Genomic DNA, 25,577 nt, shown 5'->3' with positions numbered 1-25,577 from the left:
CATATCAGTCATGGATGTGAAACACTAACTCATAAACCATTAAAACATCAATTAAATTGTCTAAATCTGAAAACTTATAGCTTATCGTTGGAAAAAAAATCGTTTTTTCAGGGATTTTTTCTAAAGACAGCCAAAGATCGAGTGAAATTTGGTTTAACTAAGTAACGTACACAGATTGGTTCAATATAACTAAGTCCTCGTTTACCTCTAAATAGACGCAAAATTAACAAAACAGTTTTTTTCTATCTTGTATCTCATACGCTTAATAAAAAACAAAGACGAGATTATCGATTTCTAATTGCCCTTTTTTCTCGTTAGATTGCTTAGAATTCATAATAATTTCCTCGAATTTAACTGCCTACAGTTTTGTGTCCTCTTCAAAAGTGTGTTCTTCATCGACAGTTTCGGTAGCCGAAGGTGACTTTTGACGCATTGATCTTGATTTTTCCATTTTTCTGTTAAAAAAAAACAAACAAACAAACAAACAAAACAAAACAAAACAAAAGTAAAACAAGGAAAAGAAAAGGAACGCCCAATCGCTATAATCTTGCAAAAGAATTATTAATGTAAAAAGCCCCGTTCTGTCATTTAATCAGTCGTTCAATCAGTCAATAAAATAAACTATCAATCAATCTTTTGGTTGGCTGCTAGGTTGGGCACATAGTTGTTCTGGTGATTGTTCAGCATTTATTCAGTCAGTCGGTCAAGTAGTCAGTTTATTGGTTTAACAGTTGCTCAGTCATTTTTTTCAGTAATTCAGTCAGTCAGTCCGTCAGCTGGTTAATCAGTGAGTAAGGAAGTTTGTGAGTCAGTTATTCAGTGAGGTAAGTCCGCTAGCGACAGTCACTCTTTCAACCGTTTAGCCTGTAGGTTAAGGAGCTAGCTAGTTTGCAAATAAATCAGTAATTCAAATAATTCAGCAGTTAGTTTGTCAGTACAACGTCTGTCAACTTTGTTAAACGGACAGTTTATATCTCTGGAGGAATTTGAACCTGTGTATATCCCCCTTCGCACCACTTACTTCTTTGCGGTGGAATGCCTGAATTTACCGTCCCCTTTTTTCAAACTCTTGTTCCGTTTTCCTAACATTAAAAAAACAAAGTAAAAATTACATATTTGATAAGGTACTTAATGCGCTGTGGCAACTGCTTAACTTGATGAAACTGGTTAACGACACTCTAAATGTAAGAAAGACACAAATAAATAGATAACTGTAGGGTAATCTGCGAGGTAATGCTGGAGAAATAAACCGAATTGGCTGCTTTCGTTTTGTTTTGTTGGTTTGTTTGTTGTTGCTGTTTTATTTTACCGAGGTATTCCAAAATTTGTTTATTCGATGAAACGGCAAATAAAGGAAAAAATGAATAAAAATAAGAACGAAAAAATTACAATTTCTTGCAAAATGTCGGCGAAACAAAGAGGATAGAATAATAAAGTGGAAGTAATTATTACATGAAAAACTATTTTTTGTAGAACTTTTGTAAAACTTTTCTTTTCTATCGAGACTTATCAAAATTCACAACAGAACATTGCACTTTTTGCGAAACAAACCCAAAGCCAAATTAAAAACGGATAAAAGACCCGAAATACCCTGTTTTCGTGGTCGTGACATTTCAATTACCAGTTATCAAACACTTGTAATATTACACATAATAGATTCATGTCAAACTTTGGGATTTCTTAAGTGTTTGGTCTTTTTTATCTTTTGCTTGGCAATTTTCTTGAAAGAATTGCATAAGAATGTTAAAGCTCCCAAATGAGAATTACGTGAATCTATACTCAACGTGATGTTTTCATACTTATTGCCGTTCATTTTGGCCGCCACCTGTTTTGCAAAATCTTAATTTATTGCGCCCAAATTTCGCTCATTTGCATTAAAAAATTTCAGCTCTTAGTCCTGTTTGAGGATAATTGATATTCTTTGATTTGACCACCAGTTATAGTGGTAAGAAAGCCAACTGTGAAATTAAAAATTTACTTCATTTAGAGCTTGGCAATACCTAAGGGAGGTAATGAGACTCTGAACTGATCGATACGCAGGAGAGCTTAATAGACCTTAGAAGCTTTGTCCATCTCTACCACAGTAACACTGAATGAGTTGTCAAACAAACAAAGAATAGCGGCCAATTTTCTAAAAAAAAACAAGGTTGGCTATACATTTTTAATAAATAAGGTAAGACAAGTTACCTTGATTTAGATCAGTATTCTCAATAGGTGCCGGTTCGATTCTTTCGGCTTCATCAAGTACTCCTTGAAACAAAAAGGTAAACACTGTCATTCTTTCTATTTTAAATTAATGAACAATATTGTACCTTATTTTCCATTATCTAATTATTAGTGATTGTTACAGAATCAAGTCAGACTATTTTTTTTTCTTTATTTCATATAATGACAATAACTGGAGACAAAATAACAAAGAAATTTTTCAAAACTTTTAAACCTTACAAAATTGTGTTAGAACACGAGATCCGTAGAATTTAGAACTAACGTAATGAACGATGAGGGGTGGATAACTATAATGATGTAAATGAACTGTATTGATTTGTGTGTACGAAAATATCCATCTGACCCAGATCCCTCCAGAAGTGGAAAACAAAATAAAAACTACCATCAATACAACATAATGTAGAGTATTGGCAATACAAGCTAACAGAACAGCAACGAAAACTTCAGTACGGAACTTTTATCTACATAAAGATGACATTAGAGGAGAAACTTTAGCCTACCCTGTTGTGGATGACGCACATCAACATGAGCCAGTTCGATAACTACACCCTCGACTTTTCCTTGAGAAAAATTGTCAATAAAAAATGTAGTCAGAGATTGCCACTATGTTGTCACTCACAGTTTTCATGTCCGTTCTGTGTTCACTAGAAGGAAAAAATGTCTTACCTCCCAGGCCGCCATGTTGTTCAATGTCTTCCATGCCCTGTGGGTTCAGTTGTTCTCCATCTCCTTGGCCTTTTTAAAGAAAGCAAAGAAAAAAAATTGTGAACGAGCCAAGAAACAAGTAAGAACGAAGGATTTTTAGTGACGAACGCAGAACGAGATCTACAATTTCAAACTACTAAAACGTAATAGACAAGAAAAGTTGGGTAATATTAATGATAATGATAAAATTTATTTGTGTGTATGAAAATATCCTAAAGTCATAGATCCTTCAGTTATAGAGGAACAGAAGTACAATATAAACTAACAGAATAGCATTGAAACTTGACATTGAATTAGAAACTCTAACCTTACCCTGTTGTGGATGATGCACACCAACACTCGCTAATTCGATATCTTCACCCTCAATTTGTCCTTGAAAAGAGAAAGTAGATAAAAAATGTACACAGACTAACCCTGCGCCCTCGTTTGAACTTTGTATGATATGTTAACTGACATCTGAAAGGTTTCTACCTCCCTCGCCCCCATGTTCTACATTTTCTTCCATTTCGTGCTGGTTAACTTGCTCTCCCTCTCCTTGGCCTTTAATTTTAAAATAATAATAAAAAAAAACAACAGGGAACATAAAAAGAAGAGAGAAGACATAAAAAAATATTTTTAGTCACAGATTGCCCTTTATTTCCCTCGTTTATAGTTTTCACGGTATTTCTAGAAATACGGGTAAGGATTTACCTCCCTCACCGCCATGTTGTCCATTGTCTTCTGCTCCCGGTTGGTTCGGTTGTTCCCCATCTCCTTGGCCTTTTAAACAAAACAACGAAGAAAAGTCAATGATCGAGTCGGGAAGTATTTAGTTCGTACAACAAATGAACCGACCAATAAAAGAACGATGGACCGAACGAGCGAGTAAATGATTAAATGAATGCCTCTATGCATGCATGAGTGAATTGATTTATGACTGAGTGACTGAATGAACAAATCAATAGATCAATAAACTGTGTTTGCAGCAATCTGTTAGTTTACATAATTTTTCGGTTTATTTCTTATCAGGAGCTGATAATTATATCGCACCTTCCTGATCCCGACCACAGCAGGTGAAAACGGTCTTCAAGTAGTTCCAGACTTTTTCCATTTTGTTCTTCAGAATGCCTCTGGCCTGGATACAAAATAATCGAGATTTCGCTCACTGCCTTGAGCTGAGCTCCGATGACAAAATAGAAACTAACGAATTTCTGTTGTCCAATGCTTTTGAAACATTGTCAGTGCCCATTGCAAGTGAACAAAGCAGCCTTGAGCAACATTATACATTGCTTATAGTCGGCTGAAAACCATTACCCTTCCTGTACCTAGCCATTATAAGTCTACTTACGGATTTTATTATCTTGATTACTTATATTGGATTAAAAGCGCATAACTTACCTGTTCTGTTGACAAGGTGTACAGGATAGGATTCAAGGCCGAGTTGATCGGAAGGGCAAATACAGCGATCCAGACAGCGAGGTCTCCTTGCGCTTCGTAAGACTTCTCGATGATGGTCCTCATACCAATCACTATCACCGGCATCCAGCACACACAATCACTCAGGATGATGAAGAACACCCGCCTTGCAAGAGCCGTTTCCCTCCTAAAGTTTGCTCTTCTAGCCTGGATCTCTCTTTCAGTACCCTGACGGGCCAGTCGCCGGCTAGACAAGTAAGACTTGACTAGTATCATGAGATAAGCACCCATGATGAACAAGAAAAAAGCAAAATTCAAAGCGAGAAAGATAGCAACAGAATACTCCCAACCTGCCGGCTTATCAGAAGTAAGCTGCAAGGGCAGACATACCACACTTCTACCATAGTAACTATGATACCTGAATGGGTCTTCAAAATACTGAATACCAAACATAGGCAAAAATGCCATAAGGAAGCCAATTGCCCATATGATGATGCACAGGATATGTGTTGCCTTTGGTTTCAGAGAAGCACCTTGGTAAGGAAACACAATATTTTTAAGCCGATCAGCAGATATCAGTGTCATCATCATAACCGAAACCTCACTTGACAGAAGGGAGATCGCCCCAATTATTTGACAAGACAAACCAGACCTCCACTGGAAGTCATGCAAGTAATACTCTCCTCTCCACAACAGATCTTTAGTGCCAAGAGAGATCAGGTAAATACCCATCAAACCATCGGACACTGCTAAGTGGAGCAACATGATGGACTGAACCACGTTCTTTTCTTTAAAGATCACTCGCCAAGTGACAACAAACACTGCACCAACCAGAGAAAATACTCCTATCACCCAGATACTCTTCCTTGGGGCAGAATTCTTAAACATGCTCTCACAGTTGGCAAAGTCGTCGTTGTATGTGAAAGCACAATCAGCGTCCTCCTTGTGCATATGACAACACATCAGATTTGTGTCGAGACTCCTACAATTGTAAAATATCCTCCACTGAAGTTATTTCATTAAAACTTCACAGAACTTGCTTTTAAGCATATATCAGTAACTGATGGCTGGAGTTATCCATTGCCCTGTACAAAATATTTTTTTTAAGAATCCAAGTCTTCAATTCTTTTTGCAAAAACTTAAATTTCCCCAAAATGTTGTCTACTCAAAATGTATAGCTTTGCTCAAAAACTAATAATTTGCGAATGAATTTTATCAAAATCTTACACTCGTTGTATATCCTTCAACATATCGAAAAAACCATATGGAATCTCCCTCATCTTGTTATACTGCATATACCTGGAAATTAAATTAGGAGATTAAAATGTAGTGATCAAAAGCCGCAAAACTCCACAACAAAAATTAATCTTTCAAATAGGCTCTCTTAATCCCACAGTGTCAACGAAGTCTTTCATTTAACTAATTTATTCGTGTTTATTTCGTGACCAGATTCCCTCTAATCGCAAAGCGTCTTTTCCTGTTTCTAAACCACTTACAATTTACAATTCCAGTATTCTTGGACGAAGGGCTAATGCTCAGGCGTCGGCTTTTGAGGCTATTCATGTTGGCCAATTTACATCACCAACTCACTTGATAATAGTTAAATATTGGATGAGAGGAGGCTGAGGCATTTAAAGCAGACACAGGGTTTTGCAGCCCATGATATCATGGGAAAAGCGAAATCAGTATCTGTTTTAATGTACATTTTTAAAAAACTCTGCGAAAGAAGACATTACTCTCTGACTTTGCAAAAGTTTCAGGACGTTACACTGACAAGGGTCTTGGAAACTAGTCAGACTTTGAACTCCACATGATAACCCAATACCTGATGGAAATATCGGTTATCATGTCAACTTTACACGCTTTTGTATGTTGACTGTATGTTCCCAACCAATCAGAGTTTCGATGTAGAACGACACCAAATATCTTGAAATGCCCTGCGCCGACGAAGCACCAAAGTTTCTTTACAAACCTACTCCCACTCAGCAAATAATCAATCTGCTGGCAGGACAGCATTTCCGGTGAGTTGCAGATAACGTAAGATGCTTTTACAATAAAAGCATCGATTTGGAGTGTTTTGATCATGTTTCAATTGTGAAATATAACACCTTAAGGTAACAAGGTCCGTTTCACAACTTGGTCATCACTTGATTAATTATAACACTCACAGAATTTTTAACTGTTTAATTTCTTTGAAGTTGTCGATGGAGACATGAGTCATTTCGTTTTCAACAATTTCTCTAACAAAAAGAAAGTGCAATTAAATCATATAGAGTAACATGGAAGGTAAAATATTTCGACATTGATGTGAAAATAATCACTTAAAGGTGAAATTAAATGCATTCAAATTTCATGATCATACGATGTTATTTCAAAACATTACTGACCAGAAGAATTTCATATTCTACTTACATAATCAAAAGCTCCTTTAAGCCTTTAAAAATTCCCTGTGGGAAGTATCTGAGTTTATTTCCCGATAGATAGCTAATGAAGAGAGGAAGAAAATGAAATGAATGTTGGACATAATGGATTAAAGAACGGGGCATTTGTAATCGTTTTCATAAGAATCAAAGGGATCATGAGAATACTCACTAACATTTTGCAATATAATTGCGAAAAATTTTTGGAGAAAGATAGTTGATAGTCTGGGAATCAGGAGATTTCTTTTATAGAGTATCGTCAGTGCACGAACTGCAAATTTACAAGGTTGTCTAACAAAATAAACTTGGTAATGAAAAGCCACTTGCGTGATGTCCAAACCGGCCCATCCTATAAAAGAATAGTTATCACCAAGAAAAAGGTCCTACGTGGACCCTCATCATGACTTAAAATCAGAAATTCCAGGAAATGAAAGGATGCCTTAAAAACATGAAAAGTTGCATCGGAGTAGGCATTATTCCGCTTGCAGTAATGAACAAATTCAGCAGTCAAGCCAAAATATGTTACCAGCAAGATAGTAAATTTTCACTTTTGATAGATGCCAGGATTCAAAACTTGTGGAATACTTAAATGTTAATGAACTACTCACAGGTCAAACAGCTTTACCAGTCCGCGAAACTGTTGAGGATGCAGCTCCTTTATCTCATTCTCTTCAATTTTTCTGTTGAATTGCAAATCAGGGATATGTTCTTGGCCAGTTTTCTTTTAATTTAAACGTTGAATGTTATATCAGTAGTCGGTACTGACAGTACCTTTTGAGTGAGGGTCCAAAAGCAAGAGCCGGAGTAATCACAGTAACCAATCAAAGCAAAGGGAGGCTAAGGAGCCAGTCTACATTAAAAGTACAAACAATTCAAGCACAGAGCCTCACGCTCTGGAAAATGCGAGTTATTGACGTTTGGTATTAGTTTGGTTTCTGATTGGTTGATAGGGTGGCACAGGTTTTTAGACTTATCAGAGAAATAAATGGAAAAATAATGGAAATAAATAATGGAAATAAAGTAAACGAGAGCAATCTTCGATTTCTTTCGGCAACTTATTTAATCAACTGAATTAATCTGTCTTTCACGTTAATAGCTCCAAAATTATCGAATTCAAAAGCAATTCTTAGAAAGTCCCTCTAGACAACTACGTCTTCGTACTTTACATTGGGTATCTTTTGAAATGTGCTGTAAATGTTTTCGTTTTCTTTTCTTTTTTACCCCCAAAACTCATCATTCCATCAATCGATCAATCGACTATTAATTAACAAGAGAGGATAATCCTCCTTGACAATTATTCACTCATTCAAACCATCCATCACTACTCACATTGTCTTTAGCTTGGTTAGGTTAGCAAATACCGTTGGCGGTAAATCTTTTAGTTGGTTGTTGGATAAAAGCCTGCAACATTAAAACAGTTAAACAAAAACTACCTTTAACTGCAAAGCAGAACTGGTTTCCCGTAGATAATGATGGCAACCGATAAGAATCAAATTACAATATGCTTACATATCTATGTAATATAAATACACGTGTTTTGCATTCATTCGGTGAGACACGTTTTAAAGAACAGGTTTAATTAAATCAAGTCAAAAGATATATGGAGTGATAATATTAAATGAAAACTTAATTTTAAGTTCAACACTTCCATTTTTGTGTGTGTGTGTTGAAAGTTCTGCAACTCGACAAATTTTAGAGAGAAAATTGCTTTTCTCGTCATGCTTTTAATTTTCTTTTATTTGTTTTCTTGTTGACTTACAGCATTTCGAGATTTCCTAGACTGCTGAAGATTTCTTGAGGGAGATCCTCAACTTCGTTGTTGGACAGATCCCTGAAAGTTTCAAGGTAAAATGCATTAGCCTTTCAGGAAAAAATAATGCCAGCCGAAATGTAAATCCCATAAAAGTGAAACAGTATGGGAAAACACTCTGAACTCTTTCGCTACGTTTCACAGGCACTCGTAGCATGCTATGTTGCTGTTCTATTATAATAAGCTACTGTGATTAGTTTTCATGCTCTTTACTCAAGTAACACCAACTGATGGGAGAGAAATTGTGTAGAGCAGTGCAACCCCAAGACTACCGAGGAACGCCTACTGGTCAGAACGCGAGACCAGTGAATTTCGATGCTATAAGCTTTCGGTAAACCTGCTTTTTATGACGTACAATCGTCTTAGGATTGCCATGTTGCAATTGATTGTGACATGGTCACTTGGCCTCTTTTATCATCTCTGATGTAAGGAACAGAAAATTGATAAAGAGCCAACACTTTTATAAACACATTGTATTGTATTGACTAAACTCACAGGTCGTTCAGGTCAGTCAAATCTTTAAAAACTTGTTTGTGCGACGTTTCAATTCTGTTGTCTTGCAGCCATCTGAATAAAAGTTGGAATGATGCGACAATCCTTTTTATTTAGTTAAATTTGTAATCGCATCGTATAATTTGGGTGTGTTTCCAATACTTATATTAGTATTACATAACACTGATCAACATCTTGACCTTTTTTTAAGTTTATTTTTGATAGCTTTCGATAATTTTGAAGCTGGCAACCTCGTTTTCCTATGGTGTTTCGTTTGTGCAACACTGCTGTTATTAATTGATTAAGTGTTTGGAACAACCACCTTGCGCATTAACTCGCTCATTCATCCAATAACAATGCATATAAATGCAAATGAGCCTTTCTGACCTTCGCCACAAGTTCACTATCAATAGAAGTTTTGATCAAAAGTGGAGCCAGGATGGCTTATTTGCATAATTCAAATGAGTCAGAATCACGCCCGCCATTATGAAAGAAGCCTTCACCGTAGCGTATGGCCATCTTTAGCGATACGTTTTCATGCTTTCCATCCTTACTCAAAAACACATAATTCTCCACCTTCATTGCAGAGGTTCCGCTTGTTTTAAAAAATAGTTTTAGCTACTATTTGTTTTTTTTGTATTGAAAGTTTCCTTTCCTAAACTCACAGGCGCGTCAATGCTGTTAAACCGTCAAACAAACCCTTCTGTATCTTTTCCAGGTTGTTGTTGTTGAGTTGTCTGTATGAGTAGAGGAGTTAAAAATAGTGCTACAATTACTCTAATTTGAATCAGTTGAAATAAAATTATTTGAACCGATTGCCTGTCTAAAGCTTATAATTTAGGAATTAACAAGTACTCAGTGAACTCGAAAGTAGTTCTAGTTCAGTTCATTCGAATTCAATACCACCCTTGTTTAAATCTTACTGCATAACACATTTGGCTTGGCCTTTGGAGCACCTGATGGCTTCTTGTCTCCCCTAAGATTTAGTCTTTCATCTTTTCAATCAGTCACTGATTGTGAGCGTTTGCAATCGGTTTATATGCTACGCAGATATTTAGGGTTCAAGGATCTGCTTGATGAAAATGGAATATGCATTATCTCCATTAAAATGTGTGTTGTACCACTTGTCAATAGTTGATATAGAGGACCACTTTCACTTACAGCCACTGCAGCTTCACTGATTGGGAAAACAGATCGTCAGGGAACTTCTTGATCTTGTTACCTTCTAAAGACCTATGCGTGTTGAAAACTTTGTCTTACCATTAAATGGGGAGGTATTTAAATCCCGTTCTCTTTGACTGAGGCACTGGTGTAAGAAGGAACCAGCTTACGAGAACCAAGAACTCTTCCCTACATTTGCAAAAGGTTGCATACTAGCTACGCGCATTAAAATAAAACACGTTAATCAGAGGAAGGGGAGGGGGGGTAGAAATGGGATTTATATAACGAGGAGCACCGACAATGAAACTGAAAGGATTCTTTGATGAGTATATTTACTTTTGTTTGTTTAACTCTGTCCATCCACAAACAATCCCTTCTCATGGTTGACTTCGCCCTCTATAAGCTTGAGCACTCTCTTACGAGTTAAATATTTTTTTGTTTAATTTAATTTTTTTGTCTCATTTTAAGGTTTGACGCATAACCCTAGCAGGGAAAGGTTTCTCTCTCAATATACTGTTGAAGGTTACTATTCTCTGATTGACGCAGCTAATTAAAAAGCTAGCTGCTTATGAATGTATCAAAACGTGTAGTGGTGTAGTGATAGATACTATCAATTACAACAAATATGAATCGATGGTATCGAATATGGACCTATGAATGTGTTACTTACAGCTTAGTCAACTCTGTGTTTTTATTGAAGACTCCTGGCGGTAGCTCCTCTATCTGGTTGTAACCCAAGTCCCTATAAGAAGATTTTTTCTGGATTTGAATTTAGTCTTTTGTCTGGTGATCTGTTGCTGTTAAGCAATTTGATATATTCCTCTCTTGGATTTACATTTTCCATGTGCCGTTTCCTTGTCATAATCTTTACATGTTAATATAAAATGGTGATCTAAATAAGTGGATTAGCTTATCATATGATTTCGAGTGCAATTTGGGATTAATCAACACGAGTAAATGTTTCAAAGGCTAGCCAAAAATAAATGGGTCTCCAGGTTCCGTTTAAATTTGTTCAAACATCTTAAAGGAGTAATGGTCTTTAAAGGCAAAGATGGTATCGAATATGGACCTATGAATGTGTTACTTACAGCTTAGTCAACTCTGTGTTTTTATTGAAGACTCCTGGCGGTAGCTCCTCTATCTGGTTGTAACCCAAGCCCCTATAAGAAGATTTTTTCTGGATTTGAATTAAGTCTTTTGTCTGGTGATCTGTTGCTGTTAAGCAATTTGATATATTCCTCTCTTGGATTTACATTTTCCATGTGCCGTTTCCTTGTCATAATCTTTACATGTTTATATAAAATGGTGATCTAAATAAGTGGATTAGCTTATCATATGATTTCGAGTGCAATTTGGGATTAATCAACATGAGTAAATGTTTCAAAGGCTAGCCAAAAATAAATGGGTCTCCAGGTTCCGTTTAAATTTGTTCAAACATCTTAAAGGAGTAATGGTCTTTAAAGGCAAAGAGTGCCTTAGAGACCAAACAGCTGCTCGGCCGCTTGCCTTCACGTTGCTGCCGGCGTTTTCGGGGTGTTTCTCCAGGAAGTTGCTTCGAACTTCTAAACTTTCTGTTGTGACACATCGAACGTTTGCTTACTTTCTCGGTTAGGTATAGCTTAATTGCAGTTAGCAGTACACGAAGGCTGCCACGTTCGTAATCTTCCGCTTACTTCTTACGAACCGTCGCGATTTTTATTTTCAGGGCCTAGTTTTGTACTCTTCAATACTTTTTTTTTTTGCTTCGTTGCGTGTTTTCATTCTTTCACTTTCTCCAGTATTTTTTTTTCTTGTGCTCCCGCGACTTTCCTGTCAATCAATTCAATCCCAACTTTCTTCCTTCAATCTCAACCAAAATTGCACGTACGTGTAACGAATTTCAATTGCCACTTTATTATAGCTATTTTGGAATCACAGAATTCAGTCGCTTAAATACAGGATTTTTATTCTGAAAAAATATCTTATTGATCCAGTTATGAGCTGGTTTGTAAAAAGTTGCAAAAGTTGTCTTTCATTTTCTTGTTGCCAGAGTTGTCGAGCTCTTGCCCCAAGAACTTGCTTTAAACTTTTAAAACCTCTCTCAAGAATAATTTCGCTTTTCTATTTTTCCCTGTTAGGTATTCGTCGTCAGCAGTAATCATTACGCGAAAGTTATCATTCTCGTAATCTTCTTCTGTCTTTCTTACGAAATGTTGCGTCAAACTCCTCGAGAAGGCAGTTACTATGGGGCTCCGGTTCACACTTTCGTATCTGTTTTTGGAAGCCAGACTTTTGGTCAGTTTCTTTCCCTTTTTCGGGGTATGTTTGCTTTTAGTTGCAAGAGTTGTCTTTCATTTTCTTCCAATTTTATTGGTTTCTTAAATCAAGCCTTGAAATAGAATTGGTAGTTATTTTTTTTATAAAATTCCCAGAAGCTGGGAAAAAAAAAATTGTGCAATTTCGTAAATAAATCGCACCGATAAGAGCCAACCAGATTTCAAGGATAAAAGAGCACTTAACTCCTCGGGGACCAAAGATATGAAAAAAAAAAAGCTTGCTTGGAAAAATTTAAAGGAAAAGTTAAAATCCTGTCAAGTTAAAGAAGATCGATATACAAGCTTCCTGACTTACAGAATCTGTAGCTTCTCTAATGGAGTAAATAAATCAGCACGCAACTTCTTAATCTTGTTTTTGCGAAGCCATCTACAAAACAAGTGTTTATTAATTATCAGTTTAATAAATAATCACAGTTAAAGAACAAGATACGGCAACCTTAAAGTATTAAATAAGGAAAATTAGCGTTTTCATTCAAACTGATATAGCGTGAAGACGAAATACTATAAACAGTTTATTACGGAAGCCGAAAAGGGACAATCTAAAAAATAATATTGTGCAAATCCGAAAAAAATATTCAGAATCAAAATCTCATGGACAAATCGCTTTTAAAAGTTTGTCAAATCGAAAAAGCAATTTCAAATCCTGGTTTAATTCATAAATCCACAAATAAATTTCACGAAAGTCGAAAGTAGTCCACAACCCAAGAATCTTTCCTTAGTACAAAAATTTCGCAAAGCGAGAAAAATGTTTTGTCACGAGACATTTTTGCTCGTCCGTGGGCACAAATAACATTAACACCATTAACTGAAAGAAGAAGTGAAGAGGGAGAAAAGGCTTTGCCAACCATGTCATTATCGCAGTACACTACAAGTAAAAGTGAAGAACGAAGAGGCTTTGGCAAGCCGCACAATGGATTGAAGTGGAAAGGCAAAAACACAACAGCGGATTCAAAAAAGACTGTAGACAATAGGGTTGTGATAAATCAAGGCATGATAAGCGAAGATGAAGACTGCAAACTGGTTGTACAGATGGGAAGTAAAGAGGCTTTAAAAGTTAGGAAAGACGAGGGGGCCGCAAAACTATGCAAGGATGCTGTTAAGAAGCACTCCGATTGTGATCAATTTTCCATGTAGAGGAGAATTACATTCCATTATACCCAGATCAGAAGGTGGTAGACAAAATGCCATGCAGTCAAAATAACTTCACACCTGCTAGATACAAGCAGGAACTATCAAAACCGTGTTAATGTTGATCTGTACGTTTGTAAAGAAGCAGACTTCAAGGCAGACGGGGAGATGAATGATCGCGCACTTCGTATAGGAAAAGCCTTTAATCGACGTACCCTCAGACGATGCCAGCATATTTAATCGATCAGTGTTTGATATTGCCCACCATTCACATGCAGGTGACTTTCACGTTTCTCCCTCTGAAACCTGTTCATCGATCACCAAACTGCAAGTTACATCCAATGCTATTAATATTTCCACATAACTAGATGAGCGCGTGGTCAACAATAATAACAGGAAAACAGTTTCCAACCTGCTATGGCCTCTTCTTTGGTGATAAAATTGCGGTACATGCTGATTTATACGCTGAAAATGCGCAAAGGTTTCATTTCTGGGGTTTATGGAAACCTCTCCAGCCATTGAAATTCCAGATATATCAGATGAGGAAATATCAAGTATGCCTGAAACCAACAAGGCTCTCTTACCCCTTTGTGACATGCTGAGGCCTTTAATAGCCAAACTTTAATCACAGATGAGAATGAATGCGAAAAGGAGTAAATTGGTACTTGACTTGATTCATTCTTTAGCGGGATTCTTCACTCCAAAATCTGGATTCTGGATTTCAAAGCCCTGTAGACCGGATTCCACAAGCAAAAAATATTAGATTCTGGAATCCGGATTACCTTATATGAGGCGAAATCGTGGGGCTCATCATCAATCTCCTTAGCAATTTCTGCCTCGTTATAAACTTCTCTCCAATCGAGCACATTCTCTTTGTAATCTGCAGATAAAGTTAATCTACAATGATCAAATCCATGAGTGTGAGGCAAGTAGTAAAGTTCATCTGGAATACCAGGCACTGTGCAATGCCTGGGCTGTCTTATGAAATGGCTGTTCCATTCATGTTTCACTTTATCAAGTTCAAATTGCAGAATGTTGGAAAACACAAACCAGACCCATCCATGTACAAGTGGTTACCTAAAGTAAGCTTTCCTTCAATCACGAGTGCCTTAGAAAATCTATGACCCACGCAGTGAAGCCCCTTTCACTATGTGACCACCAATTTTAGATGTGCTGATTGGCATGTGAAAATGGACAACGATATGCAACCGTTTCACCGGAAAAAAGGCACTCTAAGGCAGCCAGGCCACAATCTGTTTGCGCCAACATTGGTTGCAGTCTTCTTTTTTCCACTGCATTGAGGAAAAACTGGCCTGAATTACGGGATAATTGTTACTTTTATATACTTTGAGCCACAATATTCTCCTGGAGAATTCCTCCACAGAGCCATGTATAGGTAAGCCGTAAGGTTTCAGTTTGTCGTATCTGTCAACATGCCAAGCTGCGTTTGGACCTCGCGAGGTGAATGATCGACACAGAAGCTTCCTGGCCTTTCGAAGGATAGATGCCTGTAAATCAAGCTCTTGTAAACCATGACCATGTCTCGAGGGACAGCAACACTGTAGCTTGTTCCATATCGCACGATATCTAAAAAGCATAGTTAGTAGAGGAGACTAATGCTAAAAAGTGATGAAGGGCCTTCGATTTCATGTTTAATCATCCCTCAAACTTCGTGCTCTGAATGGAATTAATTTCTTCTTCTCAACCCATACTCACGAAGCCCTCTCTTTAGAGTCCTCGAGTTCATAGAAATACCATGGTTTTTGTCTAAAATTGAACAATAGTATCATAACGAAATCCTCATTCAAAGCAATGTTCAATGGCAAATATCTCATCTGACGAACCGTGCCACACATTTTTCTGCTGATCCCTTTCATTTTCCACATCAACGGTAAATTATTTTCCACATTCGTGGCAGAACATCGCCGTGCACTTGGTACAGTTATAATAATAATAATAATAATAATAATAATAATAATAATAATAATAATGATAATAATGCTGTATTAGTATTTCCCTGCGTTTGACTTGGTAATAGCAGGAAAATGTGCTCTCATCGGTATCTTTCGTTTGTTTGGGAATTCTCCCGGATGTTGCATTGGTTAGTAGAGAACCCAGTGCTTCATTTAAGTGTTTCTCTTTTTGCAACAAATGGAAGCCTTAGACCCGAGAACATGGCTTGATAGCTTTTCCTGCATCTCCGTTTCATTTTTCCATGTATTTGCGTCATTTATTGACTGAAACGAAGACAGCTTCTCTCCTGGATTCAGCAGGTGATAGCATTGCCTGTTTTAACCAGTTAGGTGGCGAGCCATCACCTGCTGAACATCCCTTGTGAAGAATATTCTTGCCGGTACGCAGCGTTTGCTGGCGCGTCACACAGCCAAGAAGGAGCCTATCACAGCCTTTTAGTTAGAACAGTTAGTTGCCTGCAAGGCGGACTCGATGACCTCTTTGTATAATTTTCGTTCAGTTGTTATATGCTTGCTGGCTTTTGCTGCCTTTCGCAGATTTGATGAGCTTCCCAAGCTTGTTCGATCCGATGTTAAAATCGAAAATGACATGTGGGGCTCATCACTCCTGCCGCAAATGCTGGCTTGCCAGACCAGCTTTTTAAGCGTCATGGCCGCTGGGTTAGTGAAGTGGCTAAGAACGGGAATGTGCAAGTTTCTTATTCTTCACGACATTTGTCGTTTTTTAAGGCTTTAGGTATCTAGTTTTCTCGTGAGTACCGCTTTTTAATTTATTCTGTTATCTTTTTAGTTGGTCTTGCCCGGGGGACCGTCGTATATAGGGTAAAGCTGGCCTGGGGTTTCCTTTTTGGTGCAAGTGGATGTACGGGAGGTTTTTCATCCAGCTGTTGTTCCACGATCCCATGTCAGTTAGCTTGTGATTTAGATCTTTGGAGCTAAGTATTAGTATTTTTTTTTCAAACTTATATATTACTTTTTTATGATACGTCATGTATCCTTTAGTCTATTCGGAGCGGAGTCTATTTATAAGCAGTGACCCACACTTTCCTAGAGAGATCAGAGCTAGTCCCCGTTGTAATAACTTGTGTAGTAGAAAGAGAATAAAAGAAATAGTCGACTGAACGATGATTGTTGGGAAATTGCTTCTAACATCTTTAACATCGGAAATCCCCAACTTGAAAGAGAATAGTAGCGTACGTAGAATGGACGGAATTCTGTGAAATTGACCAAATGAAGCAAAAGAAGTTTTGTAATTTTCTTTGTTTTGTTTTGTTTTGTTTTTTTTCATGCAATACCTTCCACTCAGCTGACTCGGAAGAGTAACTCGATGGCAACTTTTCAATTCTCGGACTACACGACACATCGATTGTCATTAAAGTAAAATAAATGCAGGAAAATGCCGATACGCTTTGAGAGAGTGATCTCTTGTGACTGACATTGTGTAATTTTATATTTCTGTTTACCAACTTCGTTCACTTCGAAAAGGAAATTATAAAACAGGTTTTACTTCTATCGAATTCAGCATCTAGCAACTTCGTTTCATGGGCTGTCGAAGAAGACATATTTCACGCATACTGCAAATGCCAGTGCAAAACGCGGTTTCCCTTAATGGGTCGAAGGACACAATGTGTTTCACCCGATCTGTCCCTGAAATGAGTCGTTTTGCTTCATGGCTTTAAAAACGAGGCATATTTTACGTAAGCTGCATCCAATGTTTCTGCGTTAAGCGCCGTTTTGACTAAGTGACTGGAAGAATACAACATAAATCAAGTCATCCACGCTTAAAAAGGGCTGTTTTGCTTCAGGGCTTTAAGAACGAGGCATATTTTCCGTATACTGTAATTCATATTTCTGTGTCAAGCGTATTTTTGCTTTATGGCTTGAAGCACGAGATTTGAAGTTATCCGCGCTTGAAAAACGAGGTATCTTGCAAGTCATTCGTGTTTGATATGGGCTGTTCCGCTCCATGGCCTTAAAAAAGAGGCATATTTCGCCATATACCACGCCTGCTGCAGTTGCCTACGTAAAGCACCGTAAGTAGCTGTTAGTCATTCGCACTTGTTAGGAGCTGTTTCGCTTTATAGCATAAAAAACGAGGCATTTCCTACGTACACTGCATTTAACTGTTTTTAAGCAAAAAAGCGAGGTTATTTTCCGTTGTCCGCGCTTAAAATGAGCTCTTTAGCTGCATGGCTTAAAAAACAGGCCATATTTCACGGATACTGCAATTGTAAGGGTAAAGCGCTGTTTTGCTTTAAGATTGAAAAACAAGGTATGTAATCAAGTCATTCGCGCTTGAAACGAGCTGTTTCGCTTCATGGCTTTAAGAACGAGGCATATTTCGTTTATACTGCACTTGTCTGAGGTTAGGTTTACCACAAGACCAGTGATTCCGACGGACATGGATGGACTCTTTTGGGTTCCCATGGACCCCGTCGGATTCCATTCGACAAATGTGTATCGGCGGATACCATCAGACAACATTTCTGCCCTCTTTGATTTTCATCTGACTTCCGATACTCTTTCGCGTCAAACGTATCTTACATCCGTTGGAAGGTGTTACGAATAGAATTTTGCCTATTCCATCGGGAAAAAGACATTTCTTACGGGTGTGTATTGGAAATGTATGGCAAAAAGTCGATATATACCTTACCTAACAGAAAATTAGGTAAATGTAATGAGATAAGGAACAATCGAAATCTTATCTCTGGTGAAGTTTAGAGACGTAATTTAAAGGTAATTGATAAATCACGTACTCCTCGACAACTTTTAAAATAATAGGGGTGATAGCTTTAGAGATGCGATTCTTGATGTTACTACCCTGGACTGGGTAAAAATGTGTTCTGATTAAATTGAATTCAGATCTTTACAGCTTAACTCGTGTTGCATTATGGGTGGGATGGAATTAATATAAGCTGCTTACAAAATATAACAATAACTGCTGTGTAATAACATCGATAGTATCAAATATGAACCTACAAATGTTTTACTTACAGGTAAGTCAACTCAGTGTTGTTAATGAAGACTCCAGGCGGTAGATTTTCTACTTGGTTGCCAAACAAGGCACTACAAAGATTAGGCATATAAATAAAACGTGATTAAATAGTTACAGCAGGTTAAAGAACTGGATAGAATTCAAATCCTAATAAGAAGAATACAAGGATCATTTAAATGGATATTTAATGTTTTTTTTGCTGTTTTTGTCCTTGTTGTCCTTATTGTTGTTGTTTTTCTATCTACGGAGGCGAGGGGATCATATTATGAATTTTTCCGTCCATCATTATCCAGTTTGGGTTGTTTAGACGTTTCTTTAATGCTCTTTTAAATACAAGTGCCTTTATATGTCGATTACTTGATATTGTTAATAACACAATGTTTCAAATTACATTTGTCTTTATGTAACATTGCGATCGTTTTGCATATTACGCCACCTGCTATGCTAACTGCTTAGAGTTCTAGAATCTGAATATCCATTATTCATGTAAGAACATGTGTTTTAGTAAAATCCTGGAATAGATAACGTAAAGTTAATAGGTTACAGGGTTTGCAAGTTGAATAATTCAGCAAACAAATTATTAGACAACTGGTTTTTGCGCTAAAAGCTCAAATACCGGTCTACCCTGAGAGAACGTACGTCACATCACTAACGACTAAAACGAATGCATGAGAGTGAAACAAACCAAAAAAGGGACAAATTTGGAGACAAGATAGAATGATATGTAAAGTTCTCACTCAACTTGGCTACACTAATCGTTTAATTTACACGCTTCTCACAGTCAGGCTTGCAACTGCGTGTTGCGCGCATGCAGTCTTTTATCTGCATGCATTTTCAACTAATTATTTAGTCATGGAGCTAGTAGAACACGCTGAACGTGTCAATCTTTCATCGTGTTTTACTCGAATATGGAATTACCACAAAATATAAACCAGATTTACAAGAGGTGACTACTAACTCTTTTTAAACCAAGCTGTTTTTTTTTATATATTTTATTTTTTATTTTAAAGGATAGAATTATTTTGCACCGCAAGTTAATACTTTTCGTGATAAAAGCTAAAAATCGGTCTCCGCAAAGAAAACGCACATCATATCACCAGAGACGAGGTAGCATAAATGGCGCAAAGTTCTTACTCGAGATATGGCTACCTCAATCGGCTTTTCATTATGAAAAGTTCTAAAGGATACGTATAGTTGTCGTACAGTACGTTAAAGACATCTCTGATCTCTCACTTTTTTGCTTCATTAGTTTCCAAAATAACCAAGCGACTTTGGAGGGTAAAAAGTAAAACTGAGAACGCAGATCATAGCTCCATAGGGCAATTTTATCAACATGGGCTTTTCTTTCCTTGGCGTTTTCACAAGAAACGGTTGCGAATATATGGAAGTCATATATTTGAACTGCGGTTAATGACATGAATGAAAGCGATCTTAGCAGTAATGAACACTACTTAAGTAGTAGTGAAAAGAAGGCCTGAAAAAAATTCAGGCCTGTACGGAATTTGAACCCATGACTTCTGCGATACCGGTGCAGTGCTTCACCACCTGAGCTAACAAGCCAACTGGGAGCCGGTCAATGTGTTGGTCCCAAATAAACCTGTGAAGTGGTGAATAAACGGTTGCGAATATATGGAAGTCATATATTTGAACCAGCTCCCAGTTGGTAGAGCACTACACCGGTATCGCAGAGGTCATGGGTTCAAATTCCGTACAGGCCTGAATTTGAAGATCGCTTTCATTCACGTTTTCACAATGTTCACGCAACGCTGTAGTTGATTTCTACAAATTTTGAAATCAAATCCTACTCACGATGCTGGCTTACATTTTTTGGTCGTTTTCAAAATCTCGAAATCTGAATTCTGACCTTTACCCTCGGAAATCAACAGGCTCAAATGAGAAAGATTTCAGGGCGTATCTTAAGCCAAATTTTTCCAATACTTTTTATGAGCATTCTAAACACCACATAATTTCACGTCGTTCATTCCATTTTTTTTTTTTTGGGAAGGAGTCTCAACAATATTTAAAAATTATTGTGTATACCAAACCGAAAAAAATGTAGCAAATAGGTAAACTCAAACAATTTTCAATACACCTAAAGTGTTGAAAAAACAAAATAAAAAATAAGAGCAAAATTGTTTCTAGATTCTTCTACTCCTCCCAAGTTGGAGCGAGGTAACCCCTAAAGTCAAGGAACGAGCCTTTTTCTCCTTTTTTCCGGACTGTTCTGTAATTGCTAAAATTTCAGCTCACCTGCGTTTGTCATGGCGCTATTTGATTTACCTCTTTGCAAAGAGCATACGTTTTCTCTAACAAAAGATGAATCTTCCAAAATTTACCTCACTCATAACGTGTAGCTCAGTTTGCAGCATCGCCTAATTAGTATCTCGATACCCGTCCGAGGCTGAATTTTTTTTAGTCAACTTTTCTGCAATTGGTAAAATTGCAGCCCACCTGCGAGGATCATGTATTTATTTGATTTTAATCCGCAAGTCAAAAGAAACTCATTTCATCACAAATACATCATATCGAAAAGTCGCGCAGTAAAATGAGCCTTCGTTTCGACATTAAATGTTTCTAAATGTTTTGTTATACGCACTTAAGAAAAAACATTTGAAGGACAATGACCAGAATATAACTGAAGCAAATATTCAGGGGTTATGGAGCGTCCTATAAAAGTAAATAGGCATAAGGGCGGAAGAGTTGACATTTACTTCCGTAGCTCAGTTGGTAGTAATATTCTGGGAGGCCTGGGTTCAAATTCCGTCCGAGCCTGAATTTTTCTTAGTCTTCCTTTTCTGCAATTGGTAAAATTGCAGCTTACCTGCAAGGATCATGTCTTTCTTTAATTTTACATCGGCAGCTCCAAAAAATTTAATTTTTTACAAATACACAGCTTAAACTTGCGCAAAGAAGAGAACCTTTGTTTTGACACTATGCTGTTTGTAAATGATTGAAGTGTAATAAACAAAATATCCCCTGTTTCACCTAACCATGTGTTCTCCAAGTGGAAGGGGAGAGTTGGGAATGTTTATTTTGAGCAGTCATTGTATGAAAAAAGTCCGAATTGATTATTTTTTCCTGATAATTGCTTACGTTAGGGGAAAGGCTCCATGAAAGGTGAATTTAAATGGGATCAGTAACGATTGAAATCGGATTTTCAATGCAGCCGATCGCATGGGCCAGTGGGCAATTAAAATTTAGAACCGAGTTTTGGTAAATACGCGATGTGATTTGTTCGATTTTGATCTGAATATTACGAACGAACAATATGTTCTTAAAGTGGGAGGGGGGAGTGGGAAGGAGGAGGTTGGAATTTGTTGATTTTGCTATTCTTGTTAACTTCAATTTCTTTTCGACTGGCTGCGTTTTGAACTCTCCATCTTTCGGTAAATTGCGTCTCTCTGAATCCTTTTTGAAGCTAGTGGGATTAACAAAATTTTAATAGAAACTGAATCCCACTCCCACTAATAACAACGGCGATGGGATTTCTATTAAATTTTGAAACGGGGTCTTGGCAAATATGGCAGTTGGGATATAAGATTTGGATCCTGCCTTTATGAGCTGTAAACTGGCCCCTCTGCAACGCATGGACTTAAGAGCAATTAAAATTTGAAACCAAGATTTAGTAAGTACGTGAGCTGAGATATTGGATTTGAGTCCCAACATTACAAATTGCTATAGTTTACACGTGTGACTAGGTCTGTATAAGCTTCTTAAAAATAAGTCTCATAGGATAAGCAATAAATGTTGTTTACTTACAGTTGAATCAACTTGGTGTTGTAGCTGAAGACTCCACGTGGTAGCTCTGCTATCTGATTGTCATGTAAATTCCTACGTAAACGATATTAAGAAAGACAATAAAGCAAATTAATCATCTCATGAAGTTTTAAGACTTACAGAGTTTGCAAAGTACATCTGTAGGAAAAGCAATTAACTCTTGACTTCTTTCCAGATCCTTGGAGACCTTAGTTACCGGTCATCATTTATCGCTTAGGTGACCGGAAGAGAAGAGTCAGAGGATTTGGTTTAAAATTGCAGCTCGCCTGCGAGAATGGTGCCTTTCTTTAAATTTACATCGGCAGCTCCAAAGAAATTAATTAAAAAAAAAAATACACAGCCTAAACTTGCGCAAAGAAGAGAACCTTAGTTTTGACATAATACTGTTTGTAGATGATTCAAGTTTAATAAACAAAATATCTCTTTTTGACCTAACAGTGTGTTCTCTAAGTGGGAGGAGGGAGGCGGGAATGTTAATTTTGAACATTCATTTTATGGAAAAAAGTCCGAATTGATTATTTTTCCTGATGATTGCTTGCGTTAGGGAAAGACTTTTTGAAAGGTGAATTTTAACACGAAGGCGCGTTACAAATAGGTTGGCTCGTCCCCTTTGTTTCAGCTCAAACGCAAAAATCATCCAATATGCGGTGGACAAGACACTCGCACAGTTGTCTTTTTTTGTCTTTTCAAAATTCGCGCCGTGTAACTTCGGCTTATGTCCCAAGCCCCTAATACAAACTGGTTCTTCGAGCCTTCAGATTATTCCCATTGAAACTAGTAGATTCATGACTCATTCTATGCGCAATGCTCAGACTATTATTATCTGTGACAATTCTGTGACAAGACCTCTGAAGTATGGATGATTTCACAAGTAAGTGCGATTTTGAGACAGAATTTCACAACTCTAGTTCAGTTTGGGGAAAAGTCATGGCTGTCGCTACGATATATTTATTGGGAAATTTATTCGTTATGGCTGGGGGAAATAATCCATCTGTACCCAGGAAAAAGCGTCCAACGGATCGAGGTCCACAGTTCTCGTTCAACATAGAAGTTCCTCGAACTCAGAAAAGCAGACTTCTCGGCATCAAAGACCGCATAAAGATGGCCAAAGGCTCGTTGAATCTTACAAAAGCGACGACAAGCACACAGAATGCAGATTTGATGGAAGCTCTTCTGTCAGCTCTTGAGGAGAAAATTGAGAGGAAACGACTGACATCGAGCGACTGAGCTTCTCATCAACGGGAAGTCCGAACCCATCTCTTCTTTCTACACCATCCATAACTGCACGGTTTTCAATTCTTTCAGCTTTTTCCACTCCATCTTTGCGTATTTCTTTGCCTTTTGCTGATCCTTTTTCTCCAATTTCTCCTCCACAAGCAGAATGTACGTCACAAAGAATGCAAATCACTGCATCTTCAGTGGAGAACGACTCCATATATCTCTGCAGTAAAGAATCTCTGCGAACTCTGTTTTTTTTTTCTCTAATACGCGAACGACATCATGTTGTTATTGTGGAAAACCCTTCGATTGCGAGTCACTTGTCTTCAATCGACAGAGTCGTGAAGTGTCGGTGACAATTTCATGTGTTGGTGAAGATTCTTTCAAGTGGCTCTCCTCCCCTATCATGGGAGGATCTCCTCCAAAGTACTATGTAAATTTGAGGTGAGCACTCTTTTATTTTTGCTCGAAATTTACAGAAATTTGTTATCTCGGTATTTTACAGTTTTTGTTTTTTGTAACTGGTCACTTCTCTGTCTCTCTTTCATAGATTGATTCATGGAGTATTGTCCTGTGGCTTGACAGAGACAGAATACAAAAGTTTCTGTCAAGCAGCCAACATCGGGTCAGAGGGAGAAAAAGACCTCCGACACAGGTTAGCAATGCACATGCGCAGATGCTCTGAAAATCATGTAGTCTTTCTCCTTGCAAGGAGAAGGCAGTCAACAGCAGTTTGCAGATTGCTAAATCATGAATTTTCTACCAAGATAGCTCAAACTGACTGAACTGTTCGTTCTTTGGTTTGTGCCTTACCAGATGCAATTCTAAAATACTTCTATTTTTAATCACTTCAACAGTCTTGAAAAAGCTCAGTTACTTGACAGTCATGAAGAGGGTCTCCAATGAGTCGATGTTGGCTACTCAAGAACAAGTGAAGAGTAACCCTGCATATGCTGTGAATGGAGAGGTACAAGTTGTCATTTTAATTTCATTTTGTCTTCGGTCACATACTTATACACCTGCCATACTCGGAATATATTATGTAGACTGGCACATACAAAAATATAAAATCTTATATCAGATTGTAAACCTTCAAAATATCTGTGAGTATAGAAATGTGACCATTTTTATGTTTTGATTTCTACCATTTCTTCCTGCAGTGAGTTATAACAGATGCAAGGCATGATTCCAGTCGATCAACAGCACATACAACAGTGTCAGCCCTTTCTTTCTGGTAAGATGGTTTCTACTTGATCTCTTTGTATGATATGTTGAACCTCTGGTATGTTCAACACAAGGTGTTAGCAGTTGTCAACTGGAGTAGGGCCAATGAAACTTCAGCAGTAAGCTGTGAGGTCCCTATGACAAAAGAGCTGCTGACTTATCTCTCTGAGACACAAGGTATGATAAATTTGCATCCTCAATAATATCATATCACATATGTAATACAAATATGGAGGTCAGAAGTATCTTTTATAATGCAGCTAAAGTAATTCTTTTTTCAGGGTTCCATGTTGCAGAGGTGGCATATGACTTTGTATTTCAGCTAAAAACACGGATCTTGTCAAAAGGAATGCTTAATTCCTTTGACTCTTGGCATGGTACTCAGTACACACTTGTATTTTTTGGCTCATTTTGTCTCGGTGATTATGACTATTTCTTGAAAGTTAGCATTTTATTTGTATTAATTTTATTTTCAGGTGCAAAGTCTGTGACTAAAGCAATGAAGGAAGTTGCCTCAGGGGCCCAGATGGATGAGGGCTCAAAGTGGTTTTTTGAATTGTTAGACAAATGTAAGATATCTCTCTTATGAGAGTCATCAAAAGCTATATTCTCTCCACAATTACCTGGAGATGTCAAATTCCTTCTTGATATAACATGACTATAATGGAATATAATAATTCTGAATATTTTACAGTGAAAAGTACAAGGACTCTTGTATACTTCTGCGTGAAGAACAGT

General features: G+C 37.4%; 1 protein-coding gene and 2 pseudogenes across 1 annotated transcript; 1 reads left to right on the top strand and 2 right to left on the bottom strand.

Annotated features, from left to right (window-relative positions):
* Positions 1-358: 358 nt before the first annotated feature.
* On the bottom strand, positions 359-8,931 carry LOC136279830 (G-protein coupled receptor GRL101-like). The gene is made up of 14 exons (XM_066164160.1): positions 8,912-8,931; positions 8,506-8,577; positions 8,076-8,147; positions 7,355-7,426; positions 6,739-6,810; positions 6,495-6,566; positions 5,554-5,625; positions 4,309-5,308; positions 3,961-4,045; positions 2,893-2,946; positions 2,727-2,786; positions 2,188-2,250; positions 1,022-1,082; positions 359-455 (listed from the first exon to the last, which is right to left on the bottom strand). The coding sequence occupies exons 1-14, from the start codon at positions 8,929-8,931 to the stop codon at positions 359-361; spliced, it is 1,872 nt and encodes a 623-aa protein (XP_066020257.1).
* A 5,416-nt stretch (positions 8,932-14,347) lies between these two features.
* LOC136279814 (uncharacterized) lies at positions 14,348-18,109 on the bottom strand (annotated as a pseudogene).
* Positions 18,110-23,498: 5,389 nt separating this feature from the next.
* LOC136279870 (uncharacterized) lies at positions 23,499-24,521 on the top strand (annotated as a pseudogene).
* Positions 24,522-25,577: the final 1,056 nt, after the last annotated feature.

This window comes from Pocillopora verrucosa, chromosome 1, assembly GCF_036669915.1.
Source record: "Pocillopora verrucosa isolate sample1 chromosome 1, ASM3666991v2, whole genome shotgun sequence".
Classification (NCBI taxonomy): Eukaryota; Metazoa; Cnidaria; class Anthozoa; order Scleractinia; family Pocilloporidae; genus Pocillopora; species Pocillopora verrucosa.
Note: the sequence above shows the minus strand (reverse complement) of the source record. Positions and strands in the feature narration are given on the sequence as shown.

Excerpts from the sequence above, each read along its gene's own strand:
- LOC136279830 (XM_066164160.1), bottom strand. The coding sequence starts at position 8,931 with ATGGCAATCCTAAGACGATT. Across the intron at positions 6,567-6,738 it reads TTAAAGGAGCTTTTGATTAT|AGAAATTGTTGAAAACGAAA; the intron begins GTAAGTAGAATA and ends TCTTTTTGTTAG. Across the intron at positions 5,309-5,553 it reads TTGAAGGATATACAACGAGT|GAGTCTCGACACAAATCTGA; the intron begins GTAAGATTTTGA and ends TTACAATTGTAG.